The sequence below is a fragment of the Poecilia latipinna genome, unplaced genomic scaffold, assembly GCF_001443285.1.
Source record: "Poecilia latipinna isolate Pla-1442-1.1 unplaced genomic scaffold, P_latipinna-1.0 Scaffold1302, whole genome shotgun sequence".
Classification (NCBI taxonomy): domain Eukaryota; kingdom Metazoa; phylum Chordata; class Actinopteri; order Cyprinodontiformes; family Poeciliidae; genus Poecilia; species Poecilia latipinna.
The window spans coordinates 124,505-146,743 of NW_015113918.1; the positions used below are offsets into that span (position 1 = coordinate 124,505).

Consider the following 22,239-nt stretch of genomic DNA (forward strand, 5'->3'; position numbering starts at 1 on the left):
TAAATCTAGTGATTACTGAAGGGCAATATAGTATACAGACTTCATAATCTGCACTATTTTGGTTGAATGCCAGTATTTATTTCCACTTAGGCTTTATCTTGTTTAGTTTTTATTCAAGTACATTTTTTGTTAATGGAGACTGAGAATCCATTTTACTTTCGTTTTTGGTTGCTTTGTCAATTTAGTTAATCAGTTCCAGTGTTACGTGTTCTTTTGAAAATAAAGTGCATCTATCTATGGCAGGAAATCACATGCATTATTAGTGATTTCCATTAAATCAGTGTCAACTGGTCTTGAAACATTATCATCGTTTATGGCAATTTTTTAGACAATCGTTCAGCAAAATTTGTTATCGTGACAGGCCTAACTATACATGCAAAGTGCTTTTCTAAACTCCAGAGAGTAATGAACAGTGAATTACAAAGAAGATTAAAGGATAAGTTCCCTTAAGTTCTGAGACTCCCATTCACAATAACGGCTTCCACTGGAGGCGTATAGTTTCTTTACATCAGATTTAAATAAACTATAAAATACTCACCAATCTAGGCAACACTAACAGCAAAAGCTACCACTTAAAACTAACAAAACTGATCAGCTCAATCTTTTTGAGACCTAATATTGTAGTCCAATAGTCTTAGTCCATTATGATGCCTCAGAAAAGCTTTTCCACTGCATCAAGTCAACAGAACAGGCAATGTGACCGACTCTTATCCCAACCGCTTCACGCCCGGCTCAGAACAGCTGAGATGCTAACAAAACCACATCATCTGCAAACAAGCAAACCAGACATCTTTCTTTTCACGACTACACCTCAAGATTCTGTCCATGAACACTGAAAACTAAATCTATTAAACCTTAGTGGGTTGGTACAGATGAAGGAATTTGCATGACTCGGATGTACAAGTCGGACATTGTAACACCGGTATAAAACAACCTCAAACACCCACGATAAACATCTGGTCCACAGTTCCACGGCGATATATCAACATGTAGTCGATGAAATTCATTTAAAATGACATTGGTCCACCTGGATGTTTTAGATGTGTTGCAACTTCAAAAAAACAAAAACAAAAAGAGAATCCAAGTTGAGATTTCATAATTTGCCTAATATGAGATACACACAGACTTCAGCTGGAGTCAAGTTGTTTTTAGGGGCGGAGGAAAGAGGCAATTTCTTCATGCCTGCTTTGAGGAAGGAGGCCTTAACCAGTACTTTAAACTCTCCCCACTTTCAGATCCGTCCTCAGTTTCTCCAGTCGGTAAAAATCTCCAAGTAAGGTCTTGAAGCAAGTTGTGCCAGTTCCGAATCCACAGAAAAGCATATTTTGTTTCTTTGAATCATAATTTATAGCAAATCAAGGTCCAGCCTCCAGCTCATTCAACCCTAACTGGCATGTATGCCCTCCAGCAGTTCCATCAAAGCCTAAACATGAATTTTACACAAATGTGTCTGAAGCGAGGATGTGCCCGCACAGAGGCACAAACAGTATGAAGTGTCAATCATCTGTTGCCTCTAATTCCCCACTAACGAGACACTAATTGGAGAGCTTGCTGACATGACTGTCACGAGGAATACACTGATCCACAAACGCACCAGGTGTGTACTCTGCACGCACAAAGACAACAAAGCTTCATTCAAGTAATCGGAGAGATGAATCTCACTTTTTCTGCAGTAAAAGAAACTGAACCGTCTATCATGAGGAAGACGCGGCGCTCAAATTCATTATAGGTAATGGGAAAACAAGATAATGAGGCTCCAAATATGAGCTTTTTTCCTTTAAATATGGAGCGCCAGATGAAAAGGAAGGCAGAAAATGGTCTGATTGGATTTGGGGTTTATTTATTTTATGCTTGTGTAACAGTCACCGTACTCTGGTTAAAGGGTAGACCCCTCCCAGCTATGTCAGCAAATCTCCTTATGAGAGGGAGGAAATAAGAGCTCTTCATCAGCGTCGTTTCCGGCAGTTTTCTCCAAAGGTAAGGCAAAGGATTAAAAGAAGAAGGAAACTCTGACCTCGCTGCCAGCTTGTTTTTCATTTTAAAATGAGGAAGGGGAAAAAAAAAATCTCCCACACGTACAAACACACAAATCATCTCTTTTCCCTCATCTTAGCCTCGCTGTTGGCTGCAAAAAAAGGCCCTGCTGATGTTTCAGCCCTATTTATGCAAATCCCATTTTGCAGTTCAGTCAAAATAGAGTATTGGTCTCTCTTTCCAGTTCTATTTCTCTCCCACCCGCCCTCCGTCTGCTCGGCCTCCATCTCAAGAGCCGCCTCAGCCCATTATTTGTTTAGGGGCGATATCAGACGCATTATTTCCACCTCTCCCCGCGGTTTTCTGCAAGAATACACAAAACGAGCAGCCATCAGCGACGTTGTGAAGAAGCAGCAGCCAACTGTCAATAGTAGAAAAACCACTGTGCGTCTTCACACAGCATCACAATTTGCACCCCGCTGGTGACTGCAAAAACTAAATCAGGAAAGCAATGGAAAACTTGGGAACACAACCTGTTGAAAAATCTCTTTCCAGACTTTTTTGGTTTTTAAATGTCTAAAATTTTATCAGGATGATTCATCCGAACCCTAAAAAAAATTAAGAACCCGTCTAGAATCGAATTTTGATTAGAAGCTACACACAGCAAAGCAGAAATTACTGATTTTTACTTTTCTATGACTCCATCAGAGTCAACTTTATTTTTTTAGTGACATCTATTTTATCCAATGCACTCCAGATGGCATGGATCCAATCAGATAGTCCAGTTGTATCCAAAAGAGATGGTCAATCACTGAGCTGATATTGTGCTGATGCCACGGTAACAGTCATTGATCCAGAGTCCCTGGTTTTGTGTTGCTGCAGATCATTTTTTGGCCGATTTTCAGGGTTAAGCTTGTAGCCAAAAAGATAAAATTAAACTGTACATGGTAATCTCAGATTTACAATTTCATATACAGATTTTGCTGTGTGTTTTGAGGAAACATTAAGAGCTTTTAAAGTTGTATCAGACAAGAAATTAGCTTTAGGGAGTAAACAAGGTGGCTTTCAGAAATTTGCTGTGTTATTCGAAGTTTGTCATAAAATGTGCAAGAACTGGAAATGTCAAGAGCTTGAAGGAAGACACAGGGTCAAATATTTGCCATCTGTTAAGTACACAGAGCGGCTGTGCTTACAGTTAGCAATGCTAACCGTGCTAATCGCCCACAAAAGTCTTTAAAAACTGTGTAAAAGTATCACTTTTACGCATTTCTGACTTTGTTTCACAAATATCTTACAGCTCCTCTTTATTGGGCTGGTTTTGGTGCCACGTTTTCAGCATGTTGCATTCACATGCTAACAATTAACACTTCACTGCAGGAAAACTGCTACCAAGTAATGTCACTGGAACCAGAGGCTTTCAAGAGAACAACACTGCATTTGTAATATATTACAAATATTTTACCGATATCAGTAATATCAATATTGCAAGCACTGCCATATTTATTGTTGAATGTGTTTAAGGCATCAGGCATTCACTTTTTTTCTCTACTCAGAACCCCTACAAGTCTAGGCCTATACAAGTAGCCTAATAACTTGCGCAACAAATAGTGTATTTTCAACTTACACCTGTAACTTGAAAATTTAAGCAAGCTAAACAAAATTTTAACCACAACTTCAAACACTGGAAAACATTGAAAAGAAATCACTTAGGTTGTTGCTAACTGCCACTGGATGGAAGCCAAAATGTACATTTTTAGTGGATGAGATGTTGAAGATGCCAATAAAGAGTGGTTAATAATTATAAAAGAAAAGAGTCAGGAAAATATAGGTTAATTATACTCAACTTTGTCATCACAACATTGAGAAATAATAACACAATTACATGTTTTCCTGATGTCACGCAGGCCTTGTTTCAACAGATATTCAAGTACAGATGATGGGATAAGAGCCAAAAAAAAAAAAAAAACTTTATTGAAGCAGCACACACCTGGAGACTTTAGTCATTAAAATACTCAAATCTTCTCCAGCGATCTATCGGGTTAGGTTTAGTAATACAAAGAGACAAAAGGGATACAGAAACTCATTTTGAGTAACTAACTAACCTTTCAATCATGTCTTTGGGCTGTGACAGGAAGCTGGAGTACCTGGGAAGAAGCCACATGTTTGAATAGCGAAACCTGGCAACTCCATGCAGAGAGACCCCAGAGTGGGATTTAAACCAATAACCTTCAAGCTGAAAGGCAACAGTTCTGCCAACCAATTGTAAATCATTATATACCAGATGTTGTATTACACTGAATTTCAAGTGCAATACCTTTAGCAGTGAAGTGCGTTTACTGAATCATTAGGGTCAATAATAAATTGAGGACATCCATGTTTTACTTGGGTGTTTATTGATAAACAAAAACCTGCAGTACAACTGGCTCTTCATGTCTCTGCTTGAGATGCAACAAAAGGCAAACATGAGGCAATAACACAAATGCAAATAAGGACTTGCTCAATGCTCAGAACAATGACATCGGTTAGACATTCATACCTCCTCCCCCTCTGATTCAGGAAACACTCACCTGTTGAGGTGACTTCCTGAGAACACTAGTTTAGCACGCCACACCCTGCATTAGCACTCATGATTAGCTCTCGGTGCACACAGAATGCGAGGAATGCCGCGTCGCTAAAGATAGAGCTTCAGCTTTTGACGTGATGCATCTTCCCTGACAGAAACGACGACAGAGACTCAACTTCTAGAATCTACGACCGGTGTCCTGTCCCGACCGAAACCAGGTCATTCAAATATTTACCATGAACTCATAAACTTTTCCGCATTCTCCACACTGAATAGCTTCAGCCTGAGAACAATAAATATGCAGCTCCTTCCTTCTCCTCCCAGGTTTTACCTTGACCCCGAATTGAATCGTTGGGACTAATCGCAGCCATTTCTGCTGATCCGCTCAGCGTTTCCTCACTCATCCTCACTTTTGGCTCCTCTGCTCTTCTGGTCAGCAGACGATGCCCCTCCGTCCCCAGGGAGGCGACATGTGTACACTGTCACATTCTGTCATATACAAACGTGCTGACAGAAGCCTCACCGTGTCCGTCACAAGAACGGAGGTGGCAATGCAAACAGGACGGGAGAGGGGTGCCACACAGATCTACTGCTCCGAGTGAGGGGAAAGAAGTGGGGGGTTGAGGGGTCATTAAACAACTCCCTCTCTTCACAGAGCGAGAGGGTGGGTGTCTGTGTCCCAGACGTGAACGCTCACACACACAGCTGAGTCACTAGTGACACATCTGCTAGCGTAAGCTGGGCAAGGTGCCATGTGTGGCCGCCAGCTCGAGCAGCAGGCCTAGCAATCGGCTCCCTGGCTCGCTCCGTCTAACACACACACACACTTCACCTCGCGCTTCCATCTCTGCCCATCTGCCCTCCATCTCCTCAACAAGAGGTCTTTCTCACACAAGTACTCAATCTTCTAAAGGAAGTTAAACAATGAAACTGAAAGACCAGCAACTGTGTACCTCTGGTTGCAAAAAGGGGCATAACATCGATAGAGAAATGTCAAATTCAGAATAAAGATAAGTATTTTACAATAATCTGAAAAGCATTATTAAATGTTGCTTAAAAACAAGAAAAAAATCAATCAAAGAAACTTGCATAATTTGTGCTTCAATGACGGTGCTTATAACTTTGTCTTGTATTACATATCAATATGTAATGTGTTCTAGCTTTAGGACCAAGGATGGGCTTGTTAATGCTTGCCATCTGTTAATACAGGGAATACAGATATTTAATTTGCAATGGTTTCAAAACTGCTAACACTTTCCATCACAACTCCTGCAGTTTAAAGTAGCGATGCAACAATGTGACTTTATTGGTAGACATTTTTCTAGATACATTATTCCTGTACACGCATTACATGCATTTTCCCCTTAATTTTTATCCAACATGACAAAGTGCAAGGAATACACTGCTAGTCGGTGCATTTACTGACTGAACTAAAATGGTTGGAGTTCTTAGTTTTGAGGAAATAAGAAATGTTTGTTTCAGTAACTGGCCTGCTGATCATTGACCAGAACCAATCAATTGGTGCATTGCTATTAAAATGTCAGAATAAAATAAGACTACATAATTTTGGATGAGATTCTTCTTTGTAGTTGATTTCACACCGTTTTTGCTGAGCTGCTTACTGCCACAAACAAAACGAATGTGTTGCGTGGCAATATTCATACCATTTTGTGCACTATGACTGTATTGAAACTACATACTGTGATCTTTTAAAATAAAAGGCAGGCTTATGCACTCACTGGCAACTTAAAAAGTAAAAGTATCGTGTGAAGAATAAAGAAAAAAACAGCAAAATTCTTATATCTGGTTGATTGGTGCATGCTGGTGTAAAGCTTTTTTTTTTTTTAATCGAAGGCAAGAAAAAGTACAAAGTACAGAGTAATGCATCTCTTCTGCCTGCTACCATGTGTTGCTATAGTAATCTGGCTGAACAGAGGCTACGACTAACTGGCAACCATGACTGTCATGCAAGGTAACTTTTAAAACTTCATTTGGTGAGGTATGAGAGGAATATCTGCTTAGCAGCTGACTGCAGGCTAGCAGACAAAGCAAAAAATAGCTATCCAGCTAATATTAGTTTGCTATACTCTCTAAACAGCACAGCTGAAAGGGGTAATATTACAAAATCAATAAACTGCTTCAAAGCTTAGCAGATGTCTATTCTATAATTTTGCTTAAGCCTATGGTTGAAATTAAAATGCTAGACGGCATAAATCATTATGCAGCATGGACCCAAGCCCAATCGCGGTTCAGTATTTGCAGATTCTGCTTTTGGATTTTTCTGGAAAATGCAACTCCACGTTAGTCACGGAAAACCCACCTATTTGTAGATTTTTTTTCCTCATGGAGCATGTCTAAAACAGTCAAAAGAAAATACAGCTGTGGAGCTAAAACACCAATACCAAAATAACACTGCAACTTTACACAGTATTGTTTGCCAACTGAAAAGCAACCAATCCTGGAGATCCATTTAATTTGCTTGGTGCTGATTGGCTGTACCCCCAAGGAGGAGAGGACCACTCATGTGCTAAGACAGCTTCCAGTGTATTAATGCAAATTCAGGAATATTTGGTGTGTGACCAATTAAAACAGTTCGCTATAAGCCATTTTAGAGGGGCTATATCACAAATGTTTTTCGTCAATGCTGTGAAGAAATCCAAATAGTCCCTCAGTCTAACTCTGCTGGACAGGTTGGCTTTCTAGGAAAGCCTGATATGACAAACCAAAAACTGAGCTAATGCCAACTTCTAGAAGCTAACCACAGGTGTGTGCAGCTAAGGCAGCAACAGATCTTCTGATGATTGCGCAACAAATCTGCACTCTATTACTTAACAATACAGTTTTGTTCCTACAGAAAGTTCATATTTTCTGGTCAAAATATTGAGGAATTATAACAACCAGCAGCATATGGTGCATTTCTACGCTATGTTTCCTGAAAGCTTTCTCCATCACTTTATTTCCCAGAACTTTTTCATCCTTCAAGCCATTTGTGATTTTGTGTCTGAAATACGAGCCGCTAACATAGATTATGTCCTCTGACACTGTGCAGGTGCTCCTTCTGCAGGAGTACTGCTGTACTAGAAACACAGATAATACCGTAACGTGGTTAATAGTACAATCAGACAAAAATCATGTTATTTCAGTGAGCTGACCTGCAGTGCTTAGCAGCTTATGTTCTTTACAGATGGAGAAAACTCCAGTCACTCTTTATCTTGCATCTCTTTAAAAAGCTTTTAAGCTGTAGGAAAGATGAAAAATTTTAGTGGTTTTGAAGCTGACTTTTTAAAACCTTGATATACCTTTATACCGGGAACCAGCTCACGTCACAGGCAGCTAATGATGATTCGGTCTAGGGAGTTCCTCATGCCGAAGAAACCGTAAACGCACAAAATATGTAAAGAGTTTAGAACCTGTCCAGCTGCCAATTAGCTCTCGGTTGCCTTTTTTGGTTCCAATAAGGCCAAGTGGAGACCAGATAAATCTTTCAAAATTTTAAATGAAATGTCTTCTTTGATTATTGAAAGTTTTCTACAGTTAGAAATGCTGGGACCAGCAAGATCTCCTGTTGAAAAGCTGATTCAGGATGTGAACACTGTCCCCTGCAAACAGCAGATACTGCAATGTAAAACAGTTTGATGCACAAATTTTCCCTACCGAGACCTTTCCCTACCTGTAGACCCCTAAAGAGAAACTCTGCTGCCCTCTGCAGAGACCCTCGCCTACCCTCCCTACCCTTAACGGTTCTCTCTGGTTCGTGACCCCCCCGCCCCTCTGGCCGCACAGTCGCTCCCACACTCTGGCCACATTCCTGCCCCGCTCATGCTGAGAGGACGTCTCCCTCTGACTACAAGCATTGTGGGAAGTCCCAACGGCAAGGCCTTTCAGAGGCCAAGCAGACCGTCGAGGTAGAATGTAGAAGACATCTGTTGGTTGCTGGTCATATAGAGAAGCATACAGCTACAAAAAAAATGTTTTTGAGCATCAAAACCAAAGGGAAGGTGAAGCAGCTGGTTTCATAACTGGTAAAAAACATGTCTCTCCACCAACATGCTCATCCATCACCAAAATATATTGTACTGAACAAACCTGTCACAAAAAGGCTAATTACACGACAGATTCCATTATTACGCCACATAATTATTAGTAAATTAGCTCCAAGTCAGAGTGTTTTTATGACTAACGTCAGTTTACACTGAAGATCTCTCCAACTAAATATACAACCAACATGCAGCAGTACTCCGCTGTCCCAATAATGTCCGAGAGGTAGTGAGGTTTATGGCAAGTGCTACTCCCATGAGTCACAGCTCGCTCATTTGCATTACTGTCCGAGCTTCTCTTTGACTCCTCCACTCTGCTTCCATAGCTACAAAACCTGTTTGCCCACAATGCTAATATGGTGCAAATGCACTGCTAAATGTACCAGGTTTACCAGGTAGAATTGGAACAACCGGCTCATTTATTTTGATGTCCCTGAATCCATACATCGCTTTACACCCGTCCTCATCGGTTTGACTAATTCTGTCTCTCCATTAAATCTTTTCATGATGACTTGAAAGGAACAAAGTCTGCAAATCTACTAATATTTGCCATGATGGCTGCTTGAATGTACATATTTTTAGTTCACTACAAGACAAACGCATTCAATTTGTTCGTATCAATCAGCAACTAAGCAAAAATGTCAACTTGTCCAAATTTGAAGCCGCGCTAGAGCTATACAAAACTTGCTAATGAAGAAGAATAAATTGGACAGAGATCGGCTCTGGCACATCATCGGCAGGTCAAGTGTTGAAACAAAATTCACATTCACAATAGCGTAGGAAAAACATTTGCTATCGTAGCCGTTTGGTATAAACATAAAAGTAGGGCTGGATGATATAAAACAGAATTCTTCAATCCAGTTCAGCAAACAGTTACTAACATCCCTGTCCCATCAAACCTTGAATGAATGAGTTCAGCATATCATCAGATTCTGCAGAGACGATTATGAGTCATTCATTTAATGCGTGTTGGAACAGAGATGCAGCAATAAGTTGCAGGACAGGGACTGTGAAGCACCGGAGTTGGAGAACTCCGACATCGTAAGGACAATGTTGGTTGGATTTAATCCACGTTTCCCCTCTGTTCTCCTCCGTCTTTTCCATCATCTTTCCCGTCTGAGTTTTAGGATCCAAGTAACTTTCTGCTATTTTATATTAGGTAAATCAATCTGACGAGATATTTGCTTGCACAGAATGAACATGTAATATTTAAGGAGCTCTAGTAGTCTCATGCGGCGTTCATATTGTTGTCACTGATCGTAATAATTAAGATTCGACATATTATGCAGCTCTACATAAATCAAATAAAATGGTACAAAAACACATTCTTTTTTCTAGTGACAGATTAATAGAAATGTGCCATCTGTCTGGCATACACTTAGAATTTATTTGGTAGAATTTGAATATTTTAATCAAAATCTACCTAATTTACCACTTTGTTAAACGGAAGTAATTCTTCTGTAGCAAGTACCAAAACATGTAGAAATAACCTTTTTAAAGGTCAATCAGCGTAGCAAAAAGACATTTTTGAACTGTCATTTTGTCAAATGCAACAAACGAGTATATGGATTTTTTTTAAATTGTCAGTTGAATTTCAAGACCTGAAAAATTCCCACATGACGATACAAAACCATAAATATAAAAAGTTTGGTTCATCAGTGAGTGGTGTACACAGCATAGACCATATACAAACGTATTACCCTCACAAGCATTCAGATGCCTGCCAGAAAATCTCGCAAAACCCCTCAAGATTAAACGCGAGTTCAGACGAAACATGGCCGACGAAGAAGTAGTAATGGCGACAGAGAAAAAAACAAAACAAAGACTTTCTGATGTCCACAAGTCTTTCCGGTGAGTCATGGCAACCGTTTTGGATTCCACTTCATATTTTGGTCACATTCAACAGGTTGCACTCTTGTTTGTCTACTGAACACAAAAAGTGAGTCAATATTGGTTCAAGACCATCAAATATGTTGAATATTCCTAATTTGAGGATGGAGCGGTCCCCACTGCGCGATGTCGATCACTCTGAACACACCACACACATCAGGAATATCGCAGAAGATTACTTAGAGTTACCACCATAAGCAGGGCGTCCTCAACATTGTTGAAATGGAAAGATTGTGCTAAAATTACTTTGCTGTACAAACCAGAACTTAGTTTGGTAAATTTGCTAAGAGTCCTTAGTTTGCTTGCATTATTGTCATTATTGTCTGTAAGCACCATCTGCTAATGCCTGAATATTTTCTGGTAAGCAGTAAAACACACTAACTAGTCCTGCAAGCTGAGTTCACCCGTTAAACTTCGCTTGTTATTAAAAATCCAATTTAAAATTCTCAGCAAATCACTGATTTAATCAAACAAATCCCTCATCAGGAAACCTCAAAGAACGGAACGGGACTCATTTCCAGTGGATTGGCCTCAATTTACACTATTAACACAGAACTCAATACTAAGCCCTTTGATTCATACGACGTATAGAAACTTTATGATAAACAGAAACTGAGGTTTAATAGGAACAAGACGAGATCTGGCTCAAAAAGCATTTATTTTAAATATATTTGGCATAAATCCCTCAAATGTTTTTCTAAAATGTTATTCCCATTTTTTTTTCTTTCATTATAGCCACGACAATTAAATCTTCAGCATTTTAACGCCAGCTAAAGAGCGCCTAAGCTTACCTAATTTCCTATTTTGTCCATCAGGCATTCAAAGTAGATCAGAATCCCAGCTATAGCAGCCGGTTAGCTCCAGCAGACAGCACCTCTACCGCCGCAGACCCCTCCTCTGGGGGCTCTCTGTCTGCGTCAGGAATGTCAATCACAGCAGAGAAACATGAAAACGGATGGACTGGTTCACTCTGACTCAGCGGACACATCCCTGAGGATCTTCTATGGGCAACAGTCTCCCACCCTCTCCTCCCCTACACACACAAGAGCATGGCCTCATACACCAAAAGATATGAAATGCAGCCAGTAAGGGAAGAAATCAAACACATTTATACTGCATTTCCCAGCAGCTGCCGTATGTCATCCTATAAGATTTTTTTTGTCACCAATTCTTGGTTTGGTTTGCTTTGTTTTTATTGTTACGATTATTGCAAAACTCTAAAGTTATCAATCTCCAGTACTTTAAGCTAAAACTAATCAAAAATGAATGAAACTCACACTTCGGAACGGGCCCCGTCGCAATGAGCAGTAAATCAATTAATCGCATGATAAATTAAAATGAGCTCAATCATTTCCATTTGCATGATTTATCGTTTTTCTCTCTTTCTACCAAAAAGAGGATGACAAAAGTTTTGATTCTGGCACACTGGTCTAAACTAGTCCTTTCTTTGAAGAACAGTTTGGTTCATAGAGACTTTATGACTCATTTTAGTCGTTTCTGTTTTGTTGATTTATTTTGGGCATTTAAAATGTCTCAGTGTTAAACATTCAATAGAATTTAAAGTTCTATTTATCTTTGAGAATAGTATAATTACCATTATGTTACTTGAAAATGGTCTCAAAACAACAATATTATTTATTGCAATTTATCGTCCAGCAGAATTTATCGTGGCATGCCGACTTAGGAACACGATTATCACATTTAAGTCATTAATTTGTTATTTCAGGTATCTCGTCAACTGAACACGTTTACAATAGTCAATTTTATCAGTAATCAATCAAGCACGGGCTAACTATTGTTATCAAGGTATACTAAGATATCTAAAAGGTTATAATTTCAAAAACAGCTATGATTCATCTTTAAATACCTTACCTAAGGTTTACAGTATACATGTTAAGTACATAGTTATCAGGAAAATATGCAATGCTTTAGGTTTATTACTGCAAATACACACCCAAAGCGGTGTGTCTTTTATAGAGACAGATTAGTGCCAACGCTAGCTGGTAATGTCACAAACTATAAGTGGGTGGAGCCCCTACTGCTCCCCTGTAACAAACCAGAGTGTTGCCACATGCTTGCTGAGGAGGAGCGACTCCTCCAAACTCAATGACTCGTCGCAATCAGCTGGGCAGTCAAACATGGAAAACCTTTTACCAACTGGCATTATAAACTGAATTTGACTGCAGTGTATTACAACGAGGATTAAATTGGGATACATGCAATTCAGTTTGAGTCCGTATATATTATTGGGTTGCTATGATTGATCCGATTACACGTTTCTAGATATGAAATGACCCTTTCATCAAAGTGTGAATCAGTGCCATTATCAAACAGAAATGTTTTTCCAGCTCAAATTCACCAAGATAAATAACACAAGTTCATCATTTTGTAACCTTTTCAGCTCAACTTCATGCCACTTAGCTTCACATAGGCGGTATTTGTGTCCCATCTCTCGTTTGTCTCAGGGTGTGATCTGATTACAAGCGGGCAGCACTAAATACAGACATGAACACACTCCAGATGGATTCAGTACGCCTTGGAATCTAATCACTGGATAATAAAATGAACAGTGGTTTACCAGAGGGCTTTTCTTTTTTGTTTCACTCATTGTAAGGAGTTTATTACAGTGACCGTGTTGTAAAATGCTGTGTCAAAAATCCCAACAATCTGAAGTTTCACGTGGTTGACACACAATTTTAAAATCTGAGTCCCCAAAATTTTTAATGCAAGTTAAATACAGAAGAAAGCTGAACAAAGTCCTGCAGAGCAGCCCCTCTTTCACCTCTTGCTGTGCACTGCCAGTCAGCTGGATAAAACAAAGCCACAGAACTACGGCTGGAACATACAGGAAAGACGGAGTCGAACATTTAGAAATATGACCGGTCACAAAAAAAAAAAAAAAAACTCATGGCTGCTGCATCTATGACTCACATTCATGAAATGCTGCTTTAAAAGTTGGCAAGCTACAAGAGGCGTGCATGTTCTGCAGCTGACTGCAGGCTCTGCCCAAGCAGACAGTCTCACTAATTAGCTGGCTTGTGTTACTTTATTAAAAAAAAAAAAAAGGGTATAATATTTCACACAATAAGCATGTGCACTTAAAATTTACTACTAAACTGAGCAGACTTTAATTTATAAATTTCTGATATGTACATAGTGATAACAGTGGTAACTAGAATAAGGAATACAGTTTTAGCTGAACAATTCATAACAATATCAATGTGTACAATGACTGCTTGGATACAATATTCTGAAGGTGCTATGCATTGAATTTCTGCCTTCAGATAAGATCTCTGGCCACTAAGATGAACTTTTACTTACCATGTAGCTACAACTAACATAGATCTTACAAGAGAAAGAATGAGGGAGGATTTGTGACGATGGAATACATACAAACGCAGAGAAAATGTGGGTTGGTTGCAATAGTCTTCACAACCTTTAATAAAAGTATGACAATGTTGTGCATTTATAAATTGCACAGTATTATTTTTGCAGTATCAGGAACAATTGTTTTAATTTAAACCAACAAAAATGGGATATTTTTACTGTAGCTTGTCATTAGGGAGAATCAAATCAACCAAAAGAAACTAAATCATGAAAATCTGATATCGGAGATCATATTTGTAGGAAGTCTACACTTTATGTTACAGCTAAAAACAATTACAGTGAAAACCAGCAGTGCTTTGAAACTGCCATACGAGATTATAGTTTTGTAATGTGACCATTTTATAACAAAAGGAACAATTTGTTAATTAAATTTGTCTGGGAAACACAAGTATGAGATCTGGCTATTGTTCAGCATCATTTTAACGCCAAGCTGTATTTTTATTTGTCCTGGGGGAATCCTTCATAATTACTCCAGCACAACGGCTAATGCGGATGAATTAAAATCGCTAATGAATTGTGAATGAACCTCTTAGTCAAAGACTCAGGTACACGGAGAACTGATATGTTCTCTTAATGGAAACACTTTAAAGTTTCTGAGACTACCACAGCAAAACAATAATGCAGCGGAGTGGAAATAAACATTTGAAGCAATAGACAACCAGTCGCGATGGGGCCTAATCTGCTGTGCGGCTCTGGAGGGGACCGGCAACACCCCCGCTACTGGCTACACAAGCAAAAAAAAAAAAAAGAGGAGGACTGACTCCCTGACACGGCCCTCCACGTCAGATGCAAAACAAACCCGGCGAATTTTAATTAGAAAACCCATGAAGCAAACAAATGCATGGAAACTTGAGAAGCCAATACACAGAGGAAAAAATAAATCTTTGCTGCTACACATCGGTATCCATTTCCCAGAGTCCTTCACCCCGCTGTGGTTTTTGGTTAACACTCTTCTGGATTAGATAGCAGATGAATAAACAGCGAGCGCGGTGTTCTCGGGGAGAGCATCTCGACCGTGTTTTGTCCACGAGCAACACGCCCTGATAACACACCAAGACCAAAGACGGCCCCGGACAGTCCAGACCGCTGAGGAAATTCACCTTCAAAACCCACTCCACAGCTCAAAGATCTCCTAATCAGAATGCAGGCACCTTCTTAGATAAATGTCAAAGAGATAATGACCAGCGTTAGGAAGGGCGCGTGTCTGGCTTGTTCCTGCTGCAGCACAGCAGCCGTAAGCTGTCAGTTTATGGCACCAGTTGGACTTTGAAAGCAAGGTTTGTTTCCATGGCAGTTGTGGTGAACGCATTAAAATAGAAAATCATGCGTTTTATTCTTGATTATTTAGCTTTTCTGTTATTCATTTAAAAACAACAAAAAACAATGACTCTCTTGACTGCCTTCAAACTCGGCTGCATGACATTTAAGCTTTTATTCCTCTACAACATGGTTGTGTCTCATCTTGTGCTTGCTGCGTAGCAACGAAAGCAACGAGGATAACATTTACGCTTTGCCTCGAATGCACACATTCCTGAGAACATGAGGAAGACGTGCAAACAAAAAACCTGCATGATAAAGTGGAAAACAAAAGAGAGGGGGGGGGGGGTAAAAACAAAATAAAAAAAATCCCAAAGTCAAACTGGGTTACCTCAGAAGCCCCCCTGCCCTTTCAGCAGGGCCTCATATGGAGAACCAGGCCTCAGGTCCCCTGGGCACTGATGTCTGCTCTCCACTCGACTCCTCCCAGTCAGCCGCGGAGGCTGTCGCGCAGGAACCTGGCCCGCTCAGGACAACCTACAGCCACAAGTCATTCACACCTGGAACAGAAAGGAGGGAACTTTGCTCATTGGGTGAAGCGCAAACAAGGAAACGGTAAGGAAAAGCACTCCGTCGCTCATGTTGACAAGACCAGCGCGTAGTAAACACATAACCAGAGCACAGCTGGGCTCTTTGGGGACTACAGTAACCCAGGCACTCATTTATACTTCACTTATCGACCAGTGTGTACGTTAGAAATCGCAGAAACGCTGGTGTTACTCCGAGAGGAGAGAGAAACTGATTTCTAAGACGTCGAGGCATGCACTGTAAAAGGAAATTCGACACACTAAGGTTGTGACAAGATCTTGTGATATTAAAACGTTGCAACATTTTTCGTTGAGGTGTAGGTGCGAGTTGGATGCATTTGACATGGCTTCATCTGATGAAGTTGTGGCAGAAGATGCTCCAACTGCTCGAGTCATTTGCTTGGCAGTATTTTGAGTTTCCAGTTGGAACTATTAATGGCGACAAAGAGGCAGACAAGACAATCAATATGCAAGCACTGCAAGTTGTTCAGACGCTACGAGGCAGAAAGCATCGCTGTAACAACCAATGGCTACATGTCTTGAGGTACGTTGATCTATATCACAATCGTCGCGCGTGCTACCATTAGCAACTGGGAAATTGGAAATGTTGTATTGCAGACCATGCACAGGTGAAGCACTGCCATAAGGTTTGAAGAGATATAAAGTAACCCGAAAAAGACAGAAATCGGTATCAGTTTGTTGAGTTTGTGGCAAAAAAAAAAAATCACTAAAAATACAGAGTAGAGACATTTTTGCACTCCAAATTTGATTTTTTTTTAAGTTTTCTTGAAACTAATATAAAGATCACACACACCCATACTGCACAAACTTGCTGGTGACCAGGACTGGATGATTTTCAGCTTAATCAACCATGACTAGTGACCTGCTGGAAACCAGAACTGAATATTATATCAAATCGCAGCTTCAATATATGCAATACTGACATCACAAAGGACTGCTTGGATGCAATATTTGGTAGTGTATAGTGCTACAGATTGAAACTCTGCATGATAATATCACCAGTTTGGTGGACTTTTACCATCTTGTATGTCCAGACATAGATTTTGGAGACCAAGAGGGTAAGGCTCAAGGAGAGTAGGGGGAGCATCATTATGATGGACTAATGGTAACTTGTACCTTAATCATAATGTTTTTAATGATGAAAGGTGTTAAACATAAAATTGGAGGAAAACTACATTATGTTCTTCAAAGGCATGTCCATTTCTTCCGGCTGCTACAAGAGACCGCTGGCTTTGGTAGGTGTTGGTCATTTAGCTCCGTCACCATTTTAGATATTTGTGGTTTTTGTCTTCTTACCCCCCCCGCCCCCCAAAAAAAAGAGGTACGGAAAAACAAAAACTGCAAAAGCAACCATCTGCCACAGGACATCACATCGCACCTTCCTTAGGGAGGTTTTGTCAGATTGGTGAGGGGGCGAATTAGCTCAAAGCTGATTTCAGTAGATCTTGAGAAGACTCAATGGAGTACGGAGACATCGTTGTGTTATCCTCCCAAGCTTTCAGACGCAGTTACTGAAGATGCTGGATTTAGAAACATTGGCAAGATGGTTTTAAATGTCAACTGCAAATCATTTTTGCTTTTGTTTTGAATTAGCAAAACATGGTATTAAAGGGAAACTACTAGATGTCACATCGTCTCTGCTTCAGTATAAGCAGGCCAAAAGCTTTACAGTAACAAAAGACTGGAAATCAAACAAATCTCTGATTGGTGCATCTCTAAGCCTACTTTACCTGCTTTGACAACTAATGATTTAAAGAAATTTATCATAACCTATTACTCATAGCTTAACAAAGGACATGTGACTTAAATTAATAATATTAACCAGCAGAAAGTTGCTCAGAGTTGGTTCGCATTAGTCTAATTTGTCAACTGGTTAACTGGTTCAAATGGAGATCAGATCCAAAATTAATGAAATGGGGCAAATGCAGCGTTTTCAAAAAATCAATCAAATTACATTATGTGAAATTTGAGCATTTTGTGACCTTATATAAAAAGACTTAAAAAAAAAAAAACTGACCCAATGCCATCAGACAGCACCGCTGCCCAGCAGGTGAAGAGACCAGGATCCTAAAACGGGAAGCTTTGCTGCTCAGATTCAGCAAACACAGAACCTGTAACAAATGTCATGTTTTGGTAAAAAATAAAAATAAAAAAAATGGATTTAAACACTCACCGAAGCTCATTGTTGAAGAGTTCATGTCAATATCCAACAACATAATTTGAAATTAAGAATTTTCTTATTTAGGTCATCATTTGAGAAGTTTCAACTAGGCCTGTCGTGATACACGATAAATCAATTAATCGCACGATAAATTAAACCTATCGGCCTAATTTTAATCATCTGCTTTATCGTCTCTTCCTGCCTTTTATTCTGTTGCCGACACAGAATGAAAAAAGCCTCAACTCCGGTGCTCACCACTGACCCTCCCTTCCTCATTTCCTTCAGCGCACACTACACGAGTTGTCGGCCGATTGTCGGCCCATAATTTCAAAACCTGAGAGACATTAGCCGACAGAAATCCTAGGTATAACGGTTCGATCGGGTTCGTTGTGCCCTGTGGTGTCTAGCCACATGGGCACAAAATAATGGCTACAAGTCCAGTTAACCAATTTTAAAATCAGGCACTATTAGGCAATGCTTTACTAGAATCTACCTGTGATGCATGTAGCGTCAGCGTAAAATCCTGACTGAATGAAAATCATTATAACCTATTTATGTCACGTTAACAAGAAGAACAGCTGAAAACTTACTGGGTTTATCAACTGCGGTAGCAATTTGGCTCCAACTTCTCTCCATGTCATTTTTATATTCTTTGCACGAAATGTTGAATAAACATTAATGTTGTTTCCACATATCTCCAATGTCCGCTGGACTTCGGGTTGCGCCGTGTCAGCTGTTTGGGATTCCCCTCCGTAATTTCCCCTCAGAAAGCAGGAGGAGAATCCGGCTTTCTGATTGGCTACCTGTCACATTCAGCGTTAACGCTCCCAGTCGGGGAAAACCCCTGATTTAGAGCGGAGCGGCCACGACGATCCACCGTAACACACCACACACTGCAGAATTATCGTTTACCAAATCACCAGCGACAATCTTAGATCGGCCAACGTTCTAAGATTGTCATAAGGGGAAAATAGGGGCAAAAAATCGTGTAGTGTGAACTATTGCATTAGGTGGTCAGATGTGTCCTTCTTTATTTAAATCTAGTGATTACTGAAGGGCAATATAGTATACAGACTTCATAATCTGCACTCTTTTGGTTGAATGCAGTATTCATTTCCACTTTGGCTTTATGTTTAGGTTTTATTCAAGTACGTTTGTTAACGGAGACTGAGAATCCATTTTATTTGTGGTTGTTTTGTTAATTTAGTTTATTAGTTCCAATGTTATGTGTTCTTTTGAAAATAAAGTGCATCTATGGCAGGAAATTGCATGCATTAGTCATTTCCATTAAATCAGTGTTAAAAAGTCATGAAACTATATCGTTTATCGCAATAATTTTTTCAACAATTAATCGCTCAGCAAAATTTGTTATCGTGACAGACCTAGTTTCAACATAAATGGACAAATTGCCGTTTTAGATAAATTCGTAATTTCTGCTGTTTGCATGGGTAGTATTTTAATAAATCTGAAAATCAAAAGCATCTGTTCAACATTAAACTCAATTTTATTAAGCGAAAACAAAGTAAATCAAGGTATGTCCTAGTAGTTGATATTTTACACCGGTGTATATTTAAATGTAAACGGTGGATTGCTGGTTCAAACCCCCGTTTTCTGTCTCAGCCGTTGTCCTTGGGCAAGACATTTCACCCACCTTGCCTGCTAGTGGTGGTCAGAGTGGCACTTTACGACAGGCTGCCCAAGGGCAGCTGTGGCTACCATGTAGCTTACAACCGTCAGTGTGTAAATGACTGAAAGTAACGTAAAGTGCTTTGGAGTCCTCTGGACTTGAGACTATGCATTTTTTCCAATGCTGTTTGGCGAAAAATGAAGGGGAAGGAAAAATATATTAAGACTTTTTGTATTAAGTAAGTGAACTGAAACCACAGGAGGGTCTTGTAGGTTCTTCTCTTATTCATGGGTCAAATAAAAAATGTAATGACAGATCACATACTTTGTTATATGTAAAGGTAGTAGTATTAGATAAATATGGGAACTGCAAAATTATTTGTCACCTCACCATATGTTTATTAAATTCAAAAGGGAATGGAAATACTTGATGTTGGTCAGTGGGTGAAACGTACTGAAAACAGTGGGAGAACTAAGCTTTATTTAATGAATGGTTAAAAAAAAATGTTTTACCTGCTCAATTAATGCATCTCAAGTTTCATGGTGCTACAGAGAAATTCTCATCTTTTCAATCCTGTTAGCAGAAAATTGTTTCAATATATAGATGAGGGACTCTAGACTTTCTGAAAACAGTTTGTGAACTTTCAGATTCTAACTGGGTTTGTACCGTATGAAGACTTTCTTCATCATAAGGAAATAAATGTGAATTTGGATGTATTAAAGGACTATTAATTACAGCTATCACTTAGATAAAATGTATCCTAAAAATGAAAGGTAGAACATTAATCAAAGACTAAGTGTTTTGTAGAAATATCCGAAATATTTTTTGATATTAAGCACTTTGTGGTGTCAGGAAGTTTTTGTAAACTGGGGGACATAAAACACCCCAAAATGTCAATTTTTAAAGCACTTTTACCCCCCTTAAGTTCATGGTCTGAAGTGAAAATTATCCTTTTGCTCTTTCCGATAAAATTGATTGCTTTGACTTATAAATCTAGAAAAGACAGCTTGCAACAGTATTTTTTTTTTATTTAACAGCAAATCATAGCATCCGTTTCTAACTTTTATCCATTTTTTTCATTTTTAGCTCAAGAAAGTAGGTAAAGTAAATGTAGGTTTGTGCATTTGTGGAACAGAAATAATGGGAGTTGATAGTTTTGATGGCTTTAATAAGTTGGGGTAAGGAGTGGGATCAGTAATTAGCCTACAAATCTAGGAAAAAATTGGTCGATGCCAACTTAGTAGCTTTATGAAGCTACCAAGTAAATCTCAAAGCCATTTTGGGAGCAAATCAAGGATAGCAAGTAAGTGAACTAACAAACCAACAAAGGACCTGTAGATTCTCCTCCCACTCATGGATCAAGTTAAATAAGACATTCTTTGTCAAAGTCAGCCAAGATAACACAAGACAATGCCACAAGTTGCTCACAAACTGGTCCTACTCGAGGAAGTTCTTAAAAAAAAAAATATGCATCTCCCAAACTCTGCAACTAAACCTCCTCCTCACACAACTGCAGCGACTCGGGCTTCTTCCCCCCTCTCCTGAAATCTCAGCGCCTCACTGGACAACTCTTGGCGGACAAAGTAATTCCATGGCGCTTGAAACTCCAGGAACTTTTTTTTTTCCTTTTTCCTAAAAGAAGTTGTTCCTGTTTCGCCAGAGAACTGGTGGAGGTGGTGGCGGTGGTGCGGGGGGGGGAAGGGAGGACTTCAGCGCTCACATTCATGGAGCCTCGGCCAGCGCAAACAAAGTCTTCCCCCGAAGAGGGAGGCAGTGGACGGCTGATGAGAGCGAGAACAAACGACAACAAGCACACCAAAAAACACGTCCTAAATGAGACTCATCCTGGGGGGCTTTCTGTCGGATAATAAAAGGACAACTCAAAGCCCGCCTTGGGTAAACCTTCATTTTCCCCCCACCCCCCCCAAGTTGTGTTCAGATCCGTTAACAATGTAACAATTAAATCGCTCGGCAGATGATAGGGGCTGGCCGACACAATCACAAGCCGAGGCCTGTAATCTCGTTACCCGTTTATAAATCATATGAAACACATTTCAGACACATGAAATACAATACCGACGGCGTGGAGCTCCTGAAGAATGCAGAACATGCATGCTGCATTGTGTCCCTTTTTCCATTTTCACGAAGCACGGGCGGTCCTCCGGTGTGATAATGGGGGTAAAAACCAATATTTCTCCGCGGGTTTCACACCACGCCGAAAACATCGTGAATAATCCGCTTCTGTTGCGCCGCAAAAACCGTCATTTGCGAGCCGAAAAAAAAAAGAGAAAGAGTAAGGGAGGGGGGGGGGGGGTTGGGCCGCCGGGGGGGGGGGGCCAAGACGCGACGTGTGGGTTTAGCTAGCCAGCCAGTCAGCAGCCCCAGCCAGCCAGCCAGCCTTCGGGGACAGAGGCAGAGAAGAACGGATACCGGAGTGTGATGTCCCCGGGAGGAGGACCCGCGTGTGCCCGTTGCCAGGAGGCGAGCCGCGGCGGCGACACTCTCCAGCTGCACGGAGAACAAAACAAGGGAAGCACTCACCTGGGATGTTAGCTCAGGCTCCGTTTTCCTCCACTTTACATCGCAAACATTATCAAATCACAACATTATCACGGTAACATTATAGAATAGAAATATGTCTTCCCCCCTTTTTCGCTTTCCAGTGGTCCTACTCCATTACATCCCAGTCAAGATTTCCTCTCGCCTCCCCCTCCGTTCCTGCGAGATGGTTCAGT

General features: G+C 40.1%; 1 protein-coding gene across 1 annotated transcript in view; it reads right to left on the minus strand.

Annotated features, from left to right (window-relative positions):
- Positions 1–21,928, minus strand: part of bcl9 (BCL9 transcription coactivator) — a 44,823-nt gene extending 22,895 nt beyond the window's left edge. Inside the window, exon 1 of the mRNA XM_015055181.1 lies at positions 21,581–21,928. Within this exon, the coding sequence (XP_014910667.1) occupies positions 21,581–21,625 (45 nt within the window). The 5' untranslated portion in view covers positions 21,626–21,928. The remainder of the gene's footprint in view (positions 1–21,580) is intronic.
- Between the last annotated feature and the right edge of the window lie 311 nt (positions 21,929–22,239).